This window comes from Mus pahari, chromosome 5, assembly GCF_900095145.1.
Source record: "Mus pahari chromosome 5, PAHARI_EIJ_v1.1, whole genome shotgun sequence".
In the NCBI taxonomy this organism is placed as follows: Eukaryota; Metazoa; Chordata; class Mammalia; order Rodentia; family Muridae; genus Mus; species Mus pahari.
In genome coordinates, this window is record NC_034594.1 from 34,248,924 (window position 1) to 34,272,034 (window position 23,111).

Here is a 23,111-nt window from a genome sequence, read left to right on the forward strand (position 1 = left end):
AAATTTGGAAAGGGGCTATTTCAACACCCCACCTGCCTATTCAGAGATGCCTCTAATTAGAATCTCACATGGCCCCTTAACTCTGTTTTCTGTTTTTAAACTTTTATTTAAAATTTCATGTAAGAAATAATATTATAGTGTAATATTTAAATATATGTATATATGTGCCCTTAGTATATATACTTTGTGCAATACAGAGTGTATAAATTCATAAAGGATATATATTATATATGTGCCTGTGTAGACTTTAAACCCGTTTTCTTTTCTTATGATTAAAAAGACAACCAGAAGATATCCAATGTACTGAGTTTGTCTATAAAGCCAAGTCTGACAAGACAGACAGGAATCAAACTTTTAAAGCTATAGATAAAATATTTTGTTTAAGAATCATTGCCAAGCAACAATTTCTTTTGCTGTATTTCATGTGCAGATAAATTACTGATCAAATAAACTTGGATGAGCAAAGCAAAGAAGTTCTGCTCCATTCATTCTAAGTGCCAATCTAACAAATTGCCCATCAAGCTTCCATGAAGTTGGCTTTTGAATACAGTAGTTATTTACCTGACAAAATCAGGAGTTCAATGATCTCTGCATCTCCCAGGAATGCAGCCACATGAAGCGGGGTTCGTTTCTCAGAATCCTAAAATAAACAATATCAAAGTATACAACAGTCAGTGGAGGCTGGATGTTAAAGATGGTCGCCATTCACTCTGAGGTCCATGCTAGTAAAGTAAAGTTGAAGATCAACCTATGCAGGTGAGTTTAACAAAAGCCCCAGTACAAATCATGAGAAACCTCTCTGCAAGTGGTTGGTTAGATAATACAAATGGTTCCCCAAAACAATATAGACTATTGCTAATGCCCTTGGATTCCTCTCAAAGGATTAAAGTATGTCCCTATTGCTGAAGACACTGCACACTCAGGACACTTCAGGACATGAGACACAGATTCGAGCTGGATCTCACCTGAAAGTCTCTTTCCTGCAGTTTATCATCTACAGTACCAAAAAGTACTGCATGTACTGTCAAAGTTACCATAACAGTCTCCCCAGCTGTGACACCGATGACCCACAACAAAAATCAATATAGCAAGATATCCATAGAGGTGTAACAGTGGGGCTCACCTGTTGGTGGTCTAAATGGATGCAAGGCCAATTGACAAGAGCAGGATCACGCCCGGTATTAGAAACTTAGCCAACCTTCCCCAGGGCTAATGAGTTCATGGATTTGAGAACAGAATCTAGTTCTGCCACTGAGCTAGCCTGGCAGCATTTTGCAGCTACACTCGAGATCTTATCTTTATAGACAGATCAGGGTTGCTATCCCCCTCTCATCACAGAAGCTCCTCTCTACAGTAAATCTCGACTGAATGCAATGCAAAGGTGTTCGATGGATTTCGAGAAGCCCAGCCCCAGTGGATTCAACCGTAGCACGGCCGCTGCACCTGTGACTCAGGAATAACACAGAAGAGGGGGGCAGAGAGACTGACTGCATCACCCAGCTTTGAAAATGGTGTTTAAAAATGTGTGCACTAAAGTGAGAGTCAGATATATTAATTTCAACAATGAACTTTAAAAATCCTCCGAGGTTGAAATTTCTTGGATGTAAATAACAGCTCTTACTCCTCCTTGTCCTGACTCTGGCAACAACTGAGACACCTGGGGAAAAAGCCTGAACTGAACCGGCCCGTAAGCATGGCCACTTCCACAACCTTCCCCGCTGCCTGAGATTCCTGGGACTCACTGTTGATTCTATCACTCCTGTCATCATTTTATTAGACAACTGACCTACTGACCTTTTATTAGCCCAAGGATAATATTCTCGTGAGTTATTTTCTCACACAGCCCAGACCCTCCCTTTCCTTCTGTCTCTTTTGGACTATTGCTTTGTGAGTGTCACGTCAGAAACAGACAGCAGACAGGGGACAAGACAGGGCCTGACCTTCAAACCACTTAAGCCATTGGTTTTATGGACTGGCATTAACTAAACAAAATGAGTAGCTTGAATTTTATGGGAACTTGCACCATGCATGTATGTACAGGCAACACTACTGATAACTAAGAACAGTCTGCAACTAAAAAGCCATCATGTAAGTGACCATGGTGAACCATGAATTACCCTATCCTTGAGAACAAAGGTTAATTGTTTGAAAACCTGCATGCTAATATAAGAATCAAGTATATGCTTTTAGCTATTTAACTATAAAACCATCTAAGACACAAATATTTTCTTTCTTCATTGGTTTTCCATTATTCTACAAACATTTGTTATCTTAACTTCCTACTTTCTCAAAACTACTCACTAGGCCTGCTTAAATTTCCTCAGGTATTAGGGCAAAAGTTATATAATCGTGTGTTCTTTTGTGAATGGAATTAGATCCAGGGCTTGGTTGAACAAATTCAGCCTTGCCCAAGTGATTTAAACAATGATAATCCTAGCTCAAATTATGACTTCATCTTACCTGAAGCAAAGTTAATGCTCTGTTTGAGTACTTGGACTCAAATAAAAAGAAAATAAATTCCAGCTTCTCTCCCTACCTTGCAAATTTGGTTGGTCTATCATTATATGGCTGGATTTGCTGACTCTAAGGTCCTTTATATGACACAGCTTGTTCAAACTTAAGTTTCAATAATAGTTAGAAAGTGTATGGTCTGAGATTGTATTGTAAAAATTCTTAATATGAATCCAAGTAGTGCTGTTAATAGACATTAAAAGGATTCCAGTAGCTTACATAAGAACTACTTCAATTGCAAAAGAACTACTGTCCCCCTTCGGTGACATGGAAGACATACATGTCAATGCAATGGAGACCTGTTTACCAAAGCAAAGAGGAGAATCAGGGGCTAGAAAGATCTTAGACAAAATCAGTACATCTTCATTGCTGACCAAGGTTGCTAACACCTGCTCTCCACAGCAAGGAACAAGCAATATAGAGGGACCATGAGCCAAGGCTGAAAGACAGAGTCACAGTATTGCTGTGCTCAACAAGCTGAAACTCAAAGGATATCACTCTGTCATAAGTCAAACCACTGGTGTCAGCAACACAAAGATAGGAGGCAAGGCTAGACCTCAGAAAGGAGATAGTGGATGTGCTACTGCTGGAAAGGGGTTCTAGGCTAGCAGTTCTAGACCAGCGCTACCCCAGAGTGTTTGGAAGAGGCATGCCTATTTGGTAATTATAGCACTCTTTCATTTTTACCTTTTCCAAACTGCTTGGCTGTAAAACATCCCCGCTGGTGGAGACACACAACTGTGTTCTCAAATTTTATTATTGTCATTTAAAAGAAAAAGAAGCTGAGCCCTACACAGGTTATAGATTCTCCCAACACAGCAAATTGATGTGGGAGAATTATGTGTCATGGTCCCAGTGTGAAATATTTTTCTTAATAAAAATGAAAGCAAGGATATCATTTTAGACTTTCCCTTGGCAGTCTAAACTCCTTTTGTTCTGAGTTTGCTTTCTGTTGCTAAGGATAAACAACACTACCAATAGCAACTTGGAGGAGAAAGAAGTTTATTTGGCTTATACGTCCAGGTCACAACCCATCATTGAGGAAGTCAGATCAGGAACTCAAGCAGAAACCATGAAGTAATGTTACTTACTGTCTTATACTCGGCTAACTTTGATTTTTTTTGGGGGGGGGCGGGGGGGGTGAGGGATTGGTTTTTTGGGACAGTGTTTCTCATTATAGCCTTGGCTTTCCTAGAACTCGTTTTGTAGATCAGGCTGGCCTTGATCTCATAGAAATTCACCTGTCTCTGCCTCCCCAGTGCTGGGATTAAAAGCATGCACCACCACTCAGCTTCATTAAACTTTCTTATACAGCCTAGATCTATATGCCTAAGGATAGTACTGCCCATGGTGGGCTTGGCCCTACACAACAATCAAGACACGCTCTCATAGGCCAATCTGAGTGAGGCAAGTCTTCAATTGTTCTCTTCTCAGATGAAGTAGGTTGTATTGAGTTGACAATAAAAACTAACCAGGATAGTTTTCCTCTAGAGTCCTCCCAAAACCCCAAGGGGGGATATGCAATGAGCACAGGAAACATCCTTACAATGGGGCTTACAAGAAACTGAATGAAAAAAGACAGTAGGAAGTGACTTGGGAAGCGAAGCTGGAAGCAGAAGGTGCTTACACAACAGGCCATGTTGATGCGCCAGGACCTACAACTCCAGACTTGGATAGGGGAGATGGAATGCAGAGCTAGAACTGAGACCTTCACAGAAGGACTGGCCTTCCAAGTTTAAGTTGAAGAAAACTCAAGTCTTCCTAGAGGCAGGTAGCAGGGGCCATCTTTTCCTGGGCTCCAGGTGAAAGGGTGAAGCTCTCCACTATGCATCTGTGTCCCCAGGGTTTCCCCTCTGTGGTTTAGAATTTTGAATTTATAACACCTGGGTGTGGTGGTTTGATAGGTTTGACACCCCATAGACTCCCGTGTTTGAATATTTGGCCCACGGGGAGTGTCACTCTTAGAAGATGTGGCCTTAGTGAAGGGAATGTGTCTCTGTGGGGGTGGGCTTTGAAATGTCCTCCTATGCTCAGGCTCCACCCAGTTCAGATGATAGTCTCCTCCTGGCTGCCTTTAGATCAAGATCTAGGACTCTCAGCAACTCCAGCACCATGTCTGTCTGTGTGCTGCCCTGCTTTCCGCCATGATGATAATGGACTGAACCTCTGAAACTGTAAGCCAGCCCCAACTAAATGTTTGCCTTTATAAGAGTTGCCTTGGTCATGGTGTCTCTTCACAGCAATAAAGCCCAAAGAAACTTTGTAATATAGAAACTTTCAAATTGAAAATAGGTTAAAAATTAATCCTAGATCAGTGGTATCCCTTTGTTTCTATAAAGAAAACCAAAACCTCGCTGGAGGGATACACTCTCTGCCCAGGCAATCTGCGACTCTACAGATGCAATCTCCCCTGAAGAGGAAATCCTTTCTAAGACTAAGACCGAAAACCTTTGTGGAAACAGTTCACCACAAGCAAAGATGGCAGACAAAGTCAACAAGAACCTAAGGTGACAAGGAATCCAAGCAAAAGTTAGGCATCACGTCTAAACTTAAGATACCAAAGACAAAGACTCAGGTGAAAAGTTGTTGTTTTTAAAAGAGCAGAGTGTGGAAGCCAGGTATGGTGGTACACAGCTGTTGTACCAACATGTGGGAGGTGGTGGATCATTTCAACCCAGGACTTCAAGATCAACCTTGACAACAGAGCAAAGCTATATGGTTTTTAAAGAGAAAACAGTAAATATATATGGATGAAGCAGTATGGGAAGCAGTCCCATTATGATTCAAACTATCTAAAATTTTTGTCTAAGAATACTGAAACTACAGAAGAAAGGAAAAAAAGAATCTTGGAAGAATGGGGGGAAAGGACGGTGACTACGGTGTACAGTCTCTAACGGTCAGCCATTTTTCCTCACGTAAACATCTGCTTAGAAGCTATCGGATGCAACATGCTGTAAACAATATTAGGAGTACAAAATTAAACAGATCCAGCCCTCTCACAGTGAAGAGTCGTGGGGTCTTAGTTACCACCCCCCTAAAGCAGGACAGTACTATAGGTAACAACAGCAGAGTAACTGTGACAGCCATAGTGCCAAATGCTGGGGTAAATTCAACACACGTCATAGGGAATTCTTCCCATATTCCTCCTGTTCTGAACAAGTCTGAACAGAAAGTCTCAAAGGACATGAAAACGTAGCACTTGGAAACTGAAAAAAATAAATAAATAAATACATCTTACCCAGGGGCCCTAGAGTCCTTCTCTAACGGCCCCGGTTTATCTGAGAACCTCAATTAACCACAAAGCCTAGTACATACATCATAGGATGCCTGGAGGGGAGTTTCTGGAAGACCAGGGCCAGGCCAGGTAAAAAGGAGCATCTGGTCACGGTGGCTGAGGTGATTACTCTCATCATTTATGTCTCTTCTCATCTTCCATCAAACTGGTCTCACCATGACAAAGCGACTGTTCATCCCTCAACTCTTCACAACACCCTTGAATACAAGGGAAAGAATGACGTAACAGCATCTGGAGTTGGCTCCTGAGCATGCTATCACAAAGGAAGATCCTTCTCCATTACCCATTAGCACCAATGCCAGACAGCCCTTTGCACATAGAGAAACACAGGGGACGAGAGAAGACCCATTTCCTCCAGAAGGAAAGCAGATGAACACTCTATTCTCTGAATAGCCAGAGCCACACAGTGCCAGCTGGGGTCTGAGCTAAGTGTGCAATATGGCAGAGATGGCCAACAGAGGAAGTTCCCAAGTTGTCTGTTTACCACAAAGAAGCAGATGAAAGAAAAGGGGGAAGTTGGAGTATGAGCACACAGTGAGTTTGATATGGCAAGGCCCTTCTGGAAGCTGAGAACACTGTGTTAGGCGAGCAGTAGGAGGGGCACCCCACGCCTCTGCCCTGAAGAATTGCTTCTCCTGTACTTTGGGAATCGCTGGCTGAAAGTGCAATTTTCTTCCCATTCTAAATAGCTGTCACACACCGAACAAGCCACTTCCCTAAGTGTGACTAATTTGCACACCAGTGCACACACTGGAGCAATATTAGAGGTTGAGTTGTGTCTTCAATTCTAACCTCCACTAAAAATCAAAGGTGCTGGAGAATAACTGACATCTTGGGTCCAACTAGCTTAACTTGATATGAACAGAGACTGCCTGAGACAAGCAGATGTCTGAAGAAACACGTGATAGGTACCTTGGAGAGACTTCAATTGTGTGAAGAGAAGAGACTTGGTTTTAAATTTTTTAAAAAGGCATAAAATGGTAAGGAAGCTGAGTCTTGAGGTTAGGAACTGGAAGGCTATAAAACAGAAAAAAACAGAAAGAAAAGAAAAAAAAGGAAACAAATATCAACTTTTTTTCAAAATGGCTGTGTTTATTTTTCATTTGAACTCCTCATAAATACTGAGAGGTATTTTATGTAACAGGCCGACATATGCCCACCAGCGAACTCAAACATGGTAAACCTTTGTCGGCTTCAGAAGCCCTGTTTGAAAAGTATCTCTGGAGTTAAAATTCCACAGCTCAGATCAACAAAGCAAACCTTACAGAAGACATGAGAGAGAGAAAGAGACAGAGACACGGAGAAAGAGACAGACAGACAGAGACAGAGAGACTGATTGATTTCAGTTCTCCCCCTAAGTGGTGCTGTAGTGTGAAGTTTCACATACTCCCCTCTGTGTGTGCTCATGAGGCATTCTCTGGGGCAGAGCCCAAGGACAGGAAGCTCTAGACACAGAGGAATACACACATTTCTTTTATTAGGTGTTGCCAAATACATTCCAAAAGTAGTTTGCCAGCCTCACAAATCAACCAGATCTTCCAGACATAAGATTCTACTCAATGGCTGGAAAAAACACATTTGTCTCAGCATCCCAGGGAATAGTCTCCAAACAGATTACATTCTAAGAGTCAGAGCAGGTCCTGACAAATAGAAAATAAGTCAAATCATTCTTTAGCTTGTCAGATCATATAAAAATATGAATCAAGACATAGATACTTGGGATGGCTGCAGGACAGCCAGTACATTGAAGAGGGAGGAAATTAAAACTGTCTAGAATCAAATGAAAATGAGGGTACAACTGAACTGAACTATGAGAATACAGCTATGGCAACTTTAAGAGGAAAGTATATAGTTGTAAGCCCTTACATTACAGAGATGTAAATAAATGATTTAACAATTCACTTTGAAGCCCTAGAGAGGAAAAAAAAAAAAGGGAGGTGCTGAGCCAAACCCCAAATCAAGGCAGAAATTAATGAACTAGAGTAAAAAGATAATACAAAGAATAAGTTAAATAAAGATTCACATCTTTGAAATGTTAGAGCCAACAAACACTTAGCAAAATAACCAAAGGAATCAACAAGAGCCAAGATATTAAAGTTAGAGAGGAAAAGGGGACATTAGCCTTACAGTCGTAATATGGTATATAATGAAATAAGTGGACTAAGAATACTGCATTTTTAAAGAAAGAACATTACAACAGATGTCAGTGAAAATCCAGAGAATCATAAGGGAGTAGTGCATAACACTATATTCAAAAAATCTTGAAAGTCTAGAAGAAGTGAATAAATCCCTAGACACACAAAACCAACCAAAATTGAATCAAGAGAATATAAGTAACTTAAGCAGATCTATGACAAGGAATGAGTCTGAAACTGCAACAGCATCTCCAATGAAGACATCCCTTTCAGGTCTGAGAGCTACAAAGTCTCTCACTCTCTGCACAGTGTCCCCTGGTGGGTCTCTTTGTTAATCCCCATCTGCTACAAAGGTGAGGGCTGAGTGACACATTGATCTATGGGTATAGCAGTATGTACTTAGGGCTCATTTTATTGCTATGTTCCTCAAGCAGAATAATAGTAACAGGTCTAGGGCCCATGCCCTATCTGGTTCTCAGGCTCTTGGCCACGTTAGCAGTTTTAGATATGTGTTTCATCTCATGAAGTAGATCTTAAATCCAAAGAAAAACCTGGAAACAGATAACTTCTACAGACCTTTAAAGGAGAACTTAATGCTGATTAGAATTAGGCAGGAGACCTGAATAGGTATATCATCAAAGAAGATATACAGAGAGCAAATGAGCACATGAAAAATGTTCAACATCATTCATTCTTAGATTAAAATCATGTTAGGTATTCATTAAGATTGTTGACAGTAAAATGACTAATAATACCATGTGTTGGTATCACATGGTTGGTAGAGGAACCCAACTATCATGTACTACTGGTGACAATGGGAACCAGTACAACCACTTGGAAAAACAGCTTGACAGTTTCTTAAAGAGTTAAATATTCATGGACCATACAATCTAAGCACTCAGTCTTGAGATTCCCCCAGGAAATAAAAGTTTATGACCATGGAGAGACCTGCACAGGTCTATTCAACAGCCTTACTATAAGACACATAACTGGAAGTAATCCATATATCCATCAACAACAAATGGACACACTGCGCCGTTGCCATATAACGGAGTAGACTCTTTCACTCGACCCATACATTACTGGAAGTCACCACATGACAAGCACTGTGGACAACCCTGAGGCTATAGCATGGCAGAATCCCTGCCAAACACACAAACAAACAAACATTGCTCTCTCATTCCAGGCAGTGGACATCCTACTTCAACATTCAATTAAACTCCACCATCAGCAAAAAAGAGTTGATAGCACAGTGCTAAAAAAAGTCCCAGAGGAGATGGGGGTGGGGGTGGGGGGGATGGGAGAGGGATTATGGGGGGGGTCAGGAGGGGGGCAGTGAGCGGGTTGTAAAGTGAATAATAATAATAATAATAATAATAATAATAATAATAATAATAATATAAATGAAATGGTCGAGATAGATGCATACCATGAAAGGAAGCAACAGCACTCAGATCCATCCACTCTAGACACAACAGGGACTCTTAGGCCTTCCTCCCTCCCCCTCCCCCTTCTTTCCCCTTCTCTGAATAAATTAAAAACTATAGCCTTTGTGGGTTGTTGTGGCTTACATAAAACTAGCTTAACTAGTTTTAACTAGGCTGATTAGTACTTTAACGAGTTTTTTTTTCCTTTCCCCTCTAGGTAGATATTTTAGAGACAGAGTTTATTTGTAATCCTGATGATAAAATTTACTGATGCAGTTGTTTGGGCCAAATGTGCATCAAATCAGTGCATCTTGCCATGCCTGGCCTCAGTGGGAGAGGATGCCCCTAATCCTGCAGAGACTTGAATCGCCAGGTGGGGGAATATGGTGAAGGGAGATGGGGAGGAACTCTTTAAGGGGAGACTGGGAGGCAACATTTGAGGTGTAAATAAATAATTTCAAAAAAACCCATCAGTGCACCACACCGATATGTGAGCTCGATTTCCTTTGGGTGAAATTTTTATGGGTGTTCTCTGCCTGCTCTCTCCTGACTGTACTGCAACAATTGCAGTTTAGAAACAGGAAGATCAGATCCCTTTTGTAAGTAATAAAAGACTTGGCTATCAATAAACAAAGGCAGGACTGCTCCGCTAAGCTGGTTTTAAGCAATTACAGAAAAATAGCAGTGCCCAGACTTGCTTTCCTGTCCAAAGCCTTCATTATCTCACAGCGGGTTTTAAACTTTTGACTTGTCAATTTATATCTTTGCAAATAAACAAACCATTACATCTGTGATCAGTGATGATAAAACTATAATTTACCTAATGTTCCAGAAAGTTACCAAAACAGTGTTCTGTACAGTGCTGTCACAGATTCTTAGAGAAATGAGGGCATGCAGTGCCGCTGTCCTCAGTCACCAGGACATGAGTGCAGGCTGATGCCAAGCTGCCTAGGGACTGGAAGTCACAAAGCAGTACTTGGCGGCCTTGGACTCTCTGAGAACACCATGGAAAGTGTTAACCGCAGTAGACCTTCTCTGAGGACGCTGTGCATCTGCTTTGGAGGACTTCCTATCCCAGGGCCTGTGGGACCCTCAGGCACAGGAGCACACTCCCATTGGGAAGAATAGAGTCTGGAACTCAGACTGCCCTTGACTCTGTCTGAGTCACATAAACTATGTGAGTTTGGACAAATACATCAACTTCTCTAAGGTTTGTTTTCCTTTTTTACAAAATAAAAACAGTATTGCTTCCCTTGCAGATACCATTTGGATGCTGATTTAGAAAAAACAAACAAACAAAACAGCTGTGCTATTATTACTCTTTGTGGCTTATCTTGATTTTTTTTTTTCAGTTCCCTTGGTGATTCTAGAAGAAAGCAAGGAGACAAAGTATCTTTTGCAGAAATGATGTGATTATACATCATCAGAGCCAAAGCCAACCAATAGCAGCTCCGCCCCTGTTTATACCTCCCCATCAAGTAGTTAACTCACTAGTTATAGCCTGTATCCTATTATAAACTGTCCTACCGAAACCAACTGATAACTGGAGCCTTTCTCACACTTTAGCTTAGTGGTTCTCATCCTTTCTAAATGCTGGGACCCTTTAAAACAGTTCCCCATGTTGTGGTGACCCCAATCATAAAATTATTTCATTGCTACTTCATAACTGTAATTTTGCTAGTGTTATAAATTATTAATGTAAATATCTGATGTGCTGACTATCTAATATGCAACCTCCAAAAGGGTCACGACCCACAGGTTGAGAACCACTGCCCTTGACCTAAACCCTAAAATTCTTTACCCTCAATCCCCTGGGACCTAGATGAGGTTCTTCCTCTCAGAACCACCTCAAGTACTTACACATCTCCACACATTACCCATTCAGAAAATGTTCTGCCTGCGGTACGCCCTTCTCTCTCATTCAACAGTAGCAGAGTCAGGACTGGATAAAACCTGGACACACGGAGATGTTGGAGGGGAGCTGTTTAACTGTATGTATATGTGTGTGTGTGCACATGTGTGTGTAAATGTGCACATGCAGAAGTCAGACAACAGCCTTCAGATGGCAGCCCTCAACTTTCCTCCTCGTCTGACACAGAGTCTCTCCCCTGCTGAGCAGAGCAGACAAGCTGGCCTTTGAGCATCTGTGGATTCTCCTGTGCTGCCTCCTGTGTAGCCACGGGGCACTCTGGAATTGCACACATTTGTGCTACTGCGTGCGGCTTTTACATGAGTCCTGGGGATCCCAACTCTGCTCAGGCCCTGTCCTGAGAGTCTTATATAGTACCTCTTCCTTCCTTTCCTAAATCATGAGAACTGGGCACCCCAAGCATAGACCCTCACCAAAGCCTTCGGACACTGAAAGATTTCTGCAGAGTGGGACCCTTATATTATTTTTTTAATAAAATTTCCTCCTTAGTACTTATAAGTAAATCCACCACAGACATATAAAAGTTCTCATAACAGGTAAGTCTGGGACCCACTTTCTGCATCAGCAAACAAGGAAGCATTCACATATGGACTTTCTAACCTGAGCCAATGGACAGAAAGTCAAATCCACTATGATGTATCCTATACATTGCCTTATGTTTAGAGAAGGTCAAATGCAATGCCAGCCTCCCAAGCCCTGAATCACAGGTTGCTGTGGGTGGTCCCAGAACTGGGAGAGCACAGCCACAGAGCCACAGAGCCACAGAGCAGCACTTCTCAGAGATGCAGGATGTGAAGGAGGCACTTCCCACCTCCGGGCGCTCTCCAATAGACCTGGACTTCTTGAGAATCAGCACCACAAGCCGAGTCATCTGCATGCAAGTGCCTGCTACAGAACTGGACTTGATGGGAAATGTTTCTCTAACTCAATTTTGCGCAGCTTGGCAGTTACAACCTATTATTCTCTCACGTGGACTAAGCCCTTAGGATCCTCACATGATAATCTAGCTTCTGAGAGCAAAGAGAAGGGCAAGAACAGGGTCTTTGCCTACAAACATCTCAAATACCTTTGCTCTCAATATCAGAGAAGACCCCGGGAGGTGGCGTTCATAGATGCACAAACACTGGTTGTTTATTTGAGTGGCTGGTTTACTATTGAACTTACATAGCTATAATTTTCACGTAAGTGTAGCTTTCTTTGCATACAGATGCACTCCTGAAAGCCATCTACACTTTAAGTTATATAAAAAAAAATGGTTCTTTCCAGTGAATTATAAAATAATAAAAAGGAAACAGAATGATATGTGGTTTGATGAGATGAGGGTCCTAAGTATCAACCCTGGTTTGCTACAGAATTATCTCTATTGGCTGTGTGGCAATCTGACTGACCTCAGGGTGATGGGCTGGCTCTCCAGCACATCAGCTTCTCATAGAGAAACGTGTTGGTTCACCCCTTTCCAAAGCCTCATCGCTTGGTGAGACATACCACCCTCCCCTGCTTCCTACCCATCAGCCCCAGTCATCAACGTGTTTCATGCTCAGTCTTGAAATCACCCAAAGGTCCCACCATCACTAGCAAGACAAAGTCCCATAATTCACAGCATATTCCGCTAGGTGGCTTTTTCTAACCCCATAAACTTTTCTTGATGTTGTTGCTTAGTTTAGGGACTAAAACTGGGCCTTCATACATGCTTAGTAGAGTATCCATTCGAACACTGAGCTACATCTCCAGCCCCACGTCCTTTTGTACTGGAAGGGAGATGGGATCTCATGCAGGCCAGGCTGGCTTTGAACTCGGACATGTAACCAAGGCTGGCTTTCCTCGCCTAATCTTCTTCCTGCCTTGAGAGAGCTAGGACTAGAGGCACACACTCGCTTGCCTAGCCTGCGGCCCTCTTTTGACTTTTCCCTTTGAAACACGGCTTCACTACGTTGCTCAGACTGGCCTTGAATCCACTCTGCAGCCCAGATGGGCCTTGAACTTTTCATCTTCCTACCTCAGCCTCTCAAGCAGCTGGGACCAGTGGCCTATGCCAGTGGTTCCAGCTTCTATATTATTCAATGTTAATCTTGGATGATGCCCCAGCTTCATCCAAAATTATATGCTTCCACTTTAGGTACAACTCTTCTAACATGGACTCTGTTACTGAGAAACCAGACCAACTCCATCTCTGATTCAGGCTCCGTCTTAGAAAACCTGACCTAAGGTTGAACTTGAGTTAACCAACAAGCTTGCACCTAGCACTAGTATCCAGGTCACTCCCTAACAACCACCAATCAGAAGTTAAGTTTATGGTTTGGCTCCCAGCACCAGCCAATCATTTTAAAGGGCAGCAAATTCCATAATAGCCCCACAATCAGATTGTGCTAGGCTAGAAACCCCCCTTGCTTGTTTGCTTGCCTCTGTAAACGCTTGCTTGAGACAGGGCTTGGGGCTGCACCCTCCCGTCCTGCTGTGTCAGGGTTGGCGGTGAGCACAAGGTTGAGCTTGAATAAAGACACTGTAGTGTGACTGCATCAGAATTGGCTGCTTGGTGATCATTTTGGGATTCTCAGACACTTAACAGACACAACATTACTGTCTTATGGGTGATAAGATGTTTAGTTTTTAAAATCTCTGAGCACCAATGGGGAATCATGTGTTATAACCTTTGGCCCACTTCTTATGCACCATTTTACATCTAAAAATCCTTCTGCCACCTTCCCTGCCAAATTCAACATTGTTCAAAAAGCAAATTTCAGTCAGATGGAAATAAAGAAACATGATGCTCTGAGACACCAAGCAAATCCCTGGAGGAGCAGCGGGGGCATCCGGCACAAGGACCCTAAAACTACAAACCATGGCGTCCTTGACTTGCAGTGTACAGTCACTTGGAAGAAGTCTTTCGCACTTAGCTTAGTACCCTTTCCTCCGAAACCTCTTCGGCTGATCCACCAACACTGCACCTTGGCTGTACCATAAGCTTCTGGGATGGCTGTCACAGAACCTGAGCTGGGGACAGAGGGCAGGTAGAGTGTAATTATCCAGTATATTACTACATCTGTGCATGGTGCCTATTCAACACATGTCTGATGACTTGATTTAGCTTAAGAGTGTCTACTGAAGCCTATGACCCCAAAGGACAAAGATCTGCCTCTCTGAGGGTGGCCTGAAGGTTTCTATGGTAAGACAGAACTGAGTGTCTTCAAAGGTTAGGTAAGTGGGAGCCATGGTTTCTTATGTGTCTTGTACATACTCTAAGCTTGAGTGAACACATCAGCCTGAATCCCATCATGGGCCTTGTTTCAAAGCCTTCCTGTCCATTCTGGTGCTCTCAACTAGAACCATAGTTGCAGTCAAATCCAATGAGTGAGAAATGTAGCTTTTATGAGCAGGTGGAGACAGGACATAAAGTTCAGCTGGTGCTAGACCCCCTCTATGATGGCTGCCTGCTGTAGAATTATGTTTTCTGTGGTACCTCACCTACAATAATAAGACCCAAAGAGTGGCATTAATGTGACCCCAAAACTGTCCCTTAAAGTCCAACTCTTAAGAGGTCAGTGATTTGTCAGAAACATTGACTCTAAGGTTGGTTTTTGTTTTGTTTTTAAGTCTATATTTGTCTCTGGTTAGCCTCAGAGTACACATGGAATGATCAGACCTCACTAAAATAAAACTACTGGTAAAGGACAGTCCAGGCACAGGAAATGGGGATTCTGGAACTCTCATTGGAGTTAGAAAGCAAGCCAGAAGCTGGGGAGAGAGGAATTGCTGACAGGAAACACTTGCCCTCCTTCTAAAAACGAGAGGGATGGGACTGGAGTTGGGGGAACATCAGCATCCACAGGCTTCATAAAGAACAGAAAAAGGAACCAGGATTACAGTGTCAAGACTTTCCAGGGGTTAACTCCCAAAGACAATGTGGTAGGCTGGGAGATCCACCCCCTGGTCATGTCATGGGACAAAAACCTAAGTTGACAGGAAATTCAGTTCATAGAAAGGGAAGCTACTGTAATTCCAACACAGGCAGGTAGAAACTTTCTATATTTCTTGGGTCACTAGTAGCATGGCCTCGGACACTGCCAACTGCATATGGGTAGTGGGACATGTCCAACAGCAATACAAGGACAGACTGGAGAGGCAGGGGAGCCCAGTTACTAGGTGGTACTAGAATCTCCAGGGGGCACTGAAGGCTCAACACATTTTTCCCTTTCCCTCTGAGGTGCCAGGCTGATCTCTGGAGGCAGCACACTGTGTGGCGGTTCACAGTTCATACACTCTGTCAGCTGAAGAGCAGTGCCCAGGGAGCCTGTCACACAGCTGCAGCTAGGGCAGGGTCACACACCAAGGAAGGAGCAGAGTGGTTAGAGAGCTCGGCTCCACCAGGGAGACCACAGGCCATTTTCCTATCGCTGAATCTCACCTGCCTACTGCTCCCTGCCCTTACCACAGCCCCACCTCACCCTGGGCCTTCACTTTCCACCACTGTGGTTTTCTTCCACCCGGCCTGCCTCTTAGCCAGAACTGCCGCCGCCGCCGCCGCCGCCGCCGCCGCCGCCGCCTCCTCCTCCTCCTCCTCCTCCTCCTCCTCCTCCTCTTCTCTACCCCTCAGCTGTCTGGACTTGGTTCACTGTTTATCCCACTTCTGGTTTTAGTCACCTTTATGGCAGTACATCCTAGCAGACTCCAGAGGTCGAAGGTTAAAATGAAACATGAACAATGACAGTCAAATGACCTTGGACGAGTCACTAGCCCCCTCTCTGTCTAGCCATCATTTCTCTGTCAAATGAACATAATTATCAGACTTTTCCTCCTGAATTGGGGGGTGAGATTCTGCTTAGAACACACCTGGCACAGCTCCTGCTGTGTGGTCACTTCCCAGAAACTGCTGCCCATCACAGCTAACTCCTCTTTTTACTCTTTCCCTAACATGCCCCTTCTGGCTTGCTGATGGGAAAAAGAAGGAAAGACAGAGTGGGTAGAGATGGGTCTGGGAGAAGATGAAGGAGGCACCTGTCAAGTCTGGTCTAAATTCAGAGTAATCAAGACGGCCTCAGCCAAGCAGGTAAGAGTAAATATGTCTGGGGCCAAACACCTCCTGCAGTGGGTTCTAGGTCTAGAGATTCAAAGGAGCAGAGACCAAGATGGAAACATGCCGATCTCTGAGGAAGAGTGACGGGAGCTGGTGGGACATGCCTCTCTGGTGAACGCACGCTAGCTTACCATTGCCACAACCTCTTGTAGGCTAGTTACTGGGTGACAATGTGTACTGAGGCCAACCACGGTAAAGGGGTCCCATGAGGTGTCCCCATCTGTGAGCTTAGAATGGGGACTGGCAACCAGGGAGGAAGCTCACAAGGGGTTCTAACACTAGGACACTCAGAAAACATTCTACGTAAAGAAGACGATGAAGAAATGGCCAAGTGCTGGAGCTCTCTTAGGGACAACATCCAAAAGAAAACCTGTGGAAGCATCACTGTGGGGGACGCCACTGGTGCATAAGAAAACAGTGCAATCTCACACCCCAGCCGATAAAGAAACTTAGTTATATGGGCAGCTTATAAATGTGGACTTTTAAAAACAATGACTTAAAAATGACAAAGGGATGGCAGATCGTTATAAAATGAAAGGATTTTCTAAGATAAATCAGAGGGAAGAAATGACACTTTGCTCAACCCTTAAGTCCTTATTTCAGTAAAAGCAACAAGCATGTATTTATATCAGCCTCCAAAATCTGAACCCCAAATTTACCTACAGATCTGTTTGATTACCACACATTTTTTTTAACTATAAATTAGAATATCTTACTTGGGGTATGGCTGAGTTTTTTCTTTTGGTTTGATGCAGGGGTGGACTTTGATTAGGGCAACCTCTCTTGTAGCCCAAGGCTGAACTCAAACTCACTGTGTCAAGGCTGTCTTTGGACTCCAGATCCTTCTGTCCCTGAATGCTGGGGTTAGAGGAAGGCATCACCACTCCCTGAAACGTCTTTACTGGGGCCACAACTGCTGCAGTTCCACACAGCTGTTACCATTCTCCGACACCTTCTTTATGTACTGCTTCTGTCTCCTGGACTCTACAGGCTTTTGAGTTTTGAGTTGCCAAAAGCAAAGCCACGAAGAACCAAGGAGCTGCAATCCAAAGACAGGCTCTGAGGCAGTGCAACAACAGAAACTGATACAGTCAGCTGCTGATGCCAGGCATGGCAATTCCTTGGAGGAAAGGGGTCAAGAATCCTGTTCTAAAAGGGCTTAAGATACTCTGTGCACTACTAAAACAAAAATACCCGAATCTCTCTCTCTGTGTGTGTGTGTGTGTGTGTGTGTGTGTGTGTGTGTGTGTATGTTTGTGTGTGTGGGGGGGGGGGTTAGGTTGGTATTTGGAAAGTCCAAAGAACACAGTGTCATCATCTGGCTGTGTCCCAACATGGGGAAGTAGAAAGGGGCTGGCCTCTGCAGAAAAGGCCAAGCGTGTAGATGTCATAACTTCAGAACAACCCTGCCCTGTATCAGCACTATGAGACAGCATTAATCCATTCCTGGGGTGGGGATTGGGGGATCACCTCTCCCAGACAGTTGGAAGTTCCACTTTCCAACACCATGCTAGGATTCAAGCTCCCAACATATGAACCTTTGGAGACTGAGCCATATCCACATCCGAGCAGAAACAGAAAGCTTAAACAGAACAAAGCAAGAATGCCATGGAAGACGAATGTCAGAGAATTGAGGCTTGCTGATCAGGAAAGAGCCATCCCTCTGAATAAAGTCAGAATAAAAAATCGCTGACACTGGCTGTGTGTTCTTCAAGGTACTGGAGTCTTCTCTGTGCACTTGCCATGAGTTACACACAGACTAGGGAGGAAGGAACTCTAACACCCCATCATACAGGAGGGACAGAAGCACATGGAGCTGAGTGTCCTAGCCCAGGGTCACACTGCAGCTGGTGGACGAGAGAGCCACTGCTCAGGGAGCCCGCTCACCAAAGCTTACGTTCATGACCACTACTCTGCTGCGCCTCACTAATAAACTCACTTCCAGGCCATATGAGCTTCATGAAAATCTCCTTTAGGATCCCCAAATCTTCTCATACTAGTTCAAGGCTCATCATGCCAACTCTGGTACAATACTGTTTTATAAATGCCGAGTAAATAATTCACATCTTCAAAAAAAGATGTGAATAACAGGAAGCGTTTTTAAGCTAGTGAAAATTAATAAATGTGAGGTCTGTGTTTATAAATTTATCCCCTGTGAGCTTCAGTAATATGAATTTATTCCCCAAATTGTACTGAGAAAAATAAAATTTCACGGGTGATTTATATGCACCCTAATGTTTGGAAAGCATCAACTACAGGTATAAATGCAATACTGCGACAGATGCCTTTAAGCAGTGTCCACTCTGAGGTAACTAGGCCCAGGAAGACAAACACCATATGCTTGCTCTTCCTCATGTGGGGATGCTAGCTTCACATTTTTAGGTTTCTGTGTTTATGTTGAAGTGAGCGTCGGTAGGGGTCAGGAAGTGAGAGAGGAGCCATGAGAGGTGGGGAGGTAAAGGAAAGGTGGGGTGGGTACCACATGCAATATGGGAGCTAGGATGCAAGCTATGGGAAAGGCAGGCCAGCAGGAAGGTTAACCCAAACCACATAGAAAACCTATCACTTTATAAGCTAACTAAAAAATAATTTTGTGGTAAGAACTTGAGCAGACATGCCGTGTATGGATGGAGAATGCTTTCTCCAGAAACCATAGATGCTTAAATGAAACCCCAGGGTGAGGTGCTGCATGTATATCCTGTGAGTTGTTAGCCAGTGAACCCCCAGGTGACCTTCCCAATAATTGTTAATGACATTGCTCTCAGTCAAACCAAGGCGGTAAGACCCCTTTGCTGGAGACAGCACACACCTGGGATACAGGATACAGATAAATCAAGCTGGAACTGAGCTGGAAGCTTTCTCCCACTGGCTAGTATGTTAGTGCCATTGGTTGTTAATGGGTTAATGCTAGTTGTTATAAGGGTGTGGGGGTCGGGGCATGAAGAAGATGTTGACAGCCTTACTCAGCTGTGACCCCTGAGTGCTAAAATAACTACTGGACTGCCAGGCAAGATGCACAAGTGGCGTGGTTGTTTTGGAGTAACCAACTGCTTTCTAGTTGAATTCGAGTCCTGCTGCACAATACTTACCTGGTACTGCAAACCTGGTCAAAAGACTGTCTGGAGGTCACAGGCCCTGGGAAACGATATACTACTACTATTATGCTAAAAGAGCATGAAGCCAAACAGCCTTCTAAATGTATGTATTTATATATTATATATTATTATATATTTAGACCAGTGCTGCTCACAGCTTGGGCATACAAGTGTCTTTTCACGGTGGATGGTAGTTCATTCAGGGGCCTATAAATGGTCAAAGTGCTGAAAATAAGTGCCCACTGACTGTCTGGTCCTAAGCAGATGTATTTACCACATCCTCCAAAGCCCAAAGCCTGGGAACACCATGGAACGAGTAGGAAGACTGTGAGACCAAAAGGATGGAGAAGTGCATTGGGAACGCCTGTGTCTGGCCATGGTATGGCCATTTCTATCATGAACACAACCATCTACACAAGACTAGAGAAGAGGAGGGGAGGGGGAGGGGGGATTTAGAAAGAAAGAAGAGGATCAATTGCAGTTGAAAGGGATCAGAGAGAGTAATTGAGGTGGGGGCTATGTGGTCACAATATATTGCATTCATGTGTTAAACTGTTAAAAGATAAAAAATTTTAAAAGCAGTATCTATTCCATTACCAAAACAATTTGAACATATGCAAATGTATTTAACTAGGCATTTATAAATTAAAAAAAAAACATACTAATGCACTGCATCATTGTTCGATAACATGAACATAAAGTGCACATTTAAAAATATTTTTAAGTCACTGAGGTAGATAGATATCGCATTTTCTGACTGGGTCAGCATATATGCTCCCAGGATGTCATGCTACCCTTTGGGGAATCTACTTAGATTCCTTTAGATCAAGGAACTTATCTTGGGCCTGGATCAGCTAATGCAGACCAGTGTTTCTAACTATTGAAGATGACCCAAGAATAATTTCCAACACTGTACACTGCTACTTTGAGGATGAAGCTCACCAGAATATATTAGAGCAAGCCTCTTGGGAAACCTGTGACCAGGTCAAGCCTGTTCTTTCATGCCCTGGTTTATGAACATCCTCTAATTATCTAACAGCATGAACTAGGGTTGGTTGCTTCACTTCTGAGGGCTGGGCACGTAGAAGAGACTGGAAAAGCTACTAATCACATGGCTTCAGGCCAGAGATAGTCATTAACACGTGATTTAACACAAAACTGCTCAACTCTTCCCCTTCATTTGGGTCTTTTTCCCAAAGAGTCGCCTCTTGCCAGAGGCAATTTGCAAACCCTAGCAATCCCTCCTCACCTGGGCCCCCTTGACGTAGAATTTGAGTTTGGCTACCTGCCTACATAATTCAGAGATCTGACACCTCCACAAGCATGCTCACCTATGATCCTTGAGTTGCCATGTCAGAACGTCACGGTGGCTGCCTTGCAGAGAGAAAATCCCAAACACATGAAAAGGCTATGCTCAGGCTGACAGGTTTATGGGCAAAGAACCCCAAAATTCTTTTTCCTTCTATGTAATCATCTAGCTGATAGGTCTCTCCAGCTAATCCCAGATGTCCTGGTATGGTGAGAGCTATCCTACTGGTCCTGTCAGGATTCCAGACCTTGACAAGCCATGAACATAAGAAAGTAGCTGTCCCATGCTTGTCACATGGCAACCAGCAGTCTCAGGGATCCTTAAGTACTTTGGTTATTACAGAAAGATACATTCTGTTTATTGTTCAATGGTCTCATTTATTCTCCAACTCAAAATAGATAAGCTGTCACTGATATCCACTAAATAGGGAACTTGGTCAACAAGAACATGTATTAAGCCCCAAGCCCTTTTCCAACAAACAGCCAATTACTGTATTTGCAGAATAATGATCACTTCATTGCACCCTGAAAAGCAAGCCTTGGGTTCTGTCTTCTCCCAGAAACACATTAGGTCCTGGTATCACGCCATCACTTCCCCTATCTGCTGCTCGGGCCAGGTGTCACTCTTGGCAGCCAGCTCTTCAGTGCTTTTCCCATCTAACCTGTCATCCAGACTTGAGTGACCTGTCTCATGTCTCCTGTGAAACAGGCTGCGCATCTCCTGGCCACCCACGGCACATATAAGAAAGCCAAATGAACACTACAGCAAGCTCATGCTTCCATTCCACCGCAGAGGTTTGCGCTCATGTCTTTACCCAACTGAAGAATAGTCCAATCACTCAAGATGCCCAGTTTCTCATGTCACAACCACTGCAGAGGCTTTCCTGTCCCTTTAGCTTGGTGTCAGAGCTCCCTTCTCAACAGGCTTCTTAGTTTGTAAGTACCAACTGACCCACCTTCTCTACCAGATCACTGTCTGTCTCTCCACTACACTACAGGCTTCTGAAGACAGAGTCCCAGCCTATATTCAGCACCAGTGCATCCCCAAAGCCTTGCACAGAGCTTGGAAACAGCACCTGTAGCTGTTGAATGAGTATCCTGACTAGCGCATCACATAGCAGTAGGCCTAGGATATCTCCTATTCACTCATTAGAATATCTCTTCTATTTATTTCCAGCCTGTCCATGGGCCAGTCCCCAAACAGTAGTGCTAGCAACTCCTAGAAGATTACTAGAAGTGTAGACCCTTGGGTACCTCCTGGTACATGCCAGATCAGAAACCCTGTGGTAACAGCCATCGGCCTGTGTTAATATACCCTCTAAGACTCTGTTGCACCCTGAAGTTCAAGAAAAAAATGCCAAAGACTATTCTGGGGGTTTTACTGGGGTCGTCTGTTGGATTGGAGGATGGTCTTAGGTTAGAAGTATCTAAGAAAATTTTAAGACTTAGAAGTCAGATGCCTTGACTAACATCTTGTCCAACTGATGTCTGGTGGGCAGGAACCTTCAGTCCTTCATATAGCAATGTGTTATAAATCACTAAAACGTGAGGGACTATGTGGTAGAAGGGTCTTCCAAATTCATTTGGCTGCTGAATTACCTCTTCTGGCTCCTTGGGAGGGAGACTCATTCTGGACTCTGGGAAGCACACTGGGAAAGTGCTACCATGGGGAAGTTCCCCAAGGGGAAGCCTTAGCATCATTCCAGGTCATTGTGCCCACAGCAGTACTAACATAGTCACATAATAATATCTGAGTCACTGTAGCAGCTGCCTTAAACTTTACCCATCTTCATCTCTTTTGATCTTAGATTTGAAAATAAATGCTTAATATTAAGCATACACACACACACACACACACACACACACACACACACACACACACACCAATAAAAAGAGAACTCTAGTCTTTGTGAAAGCCTGAAATGTTTATGAGGCCAAACAGAGAAGAGTGGAAACTCGTGGTGAGTCCAACACCAATGGCAATTTCTAACAGTTTCACGTATCCTGTTCTGTGTCAGATGAGCAGCAGGGAAATCCCCTATTCAGAATGTTCCCCTAATGGAGCTGCAGAGAACCAATTCCCATCCAGGTCCTGGTTTAATGCAGTGGGTGGAGATTCCTGATAATGAAGTGGCAAACTGGTCAGGTGACTGAAACATTATTGGTCCCAGCTCACAATCAGTAACCTTAAGAGAGCTGAGCCAGCTTAAGAAAAGGAAGATAAAATATTCATACCAAACATCCAGTGTTTACTTACTCAGAGCTAATGATTGGCTTCTTAATGAAAATTTACAAGCTCAGTTGAACACAGAAAACATTTGCTTCTCTCAAAGCAAACA

General features: G+C 43.5%; 1 protein-coding gene across 4 annotated transcripts in view; it reads right to left on the bottom strand.

Moving 5' to 3' along the window:
- Ankrd44 (ankyrin repeat domain 44) overlaps nt 1-23,111 on the bottom strand; it is a 277,518-nt gene that overhangs the window by 142,980 nt on the left and 111,427 nt on the right. For all 4 annotated transcript variants that reach the window (XM_021197304.2, XM_029538308.1, XM_029538309.1 and 1 more), the window contains exon 3: nt 562-640. In XM_021197304.2, coding sequence (XP_021052963.1) covers nt 562-640 — 79 coding nt within the window. The remainder of the gene's footprint in view (nt 1-561; nt 641-23,111) is intronic.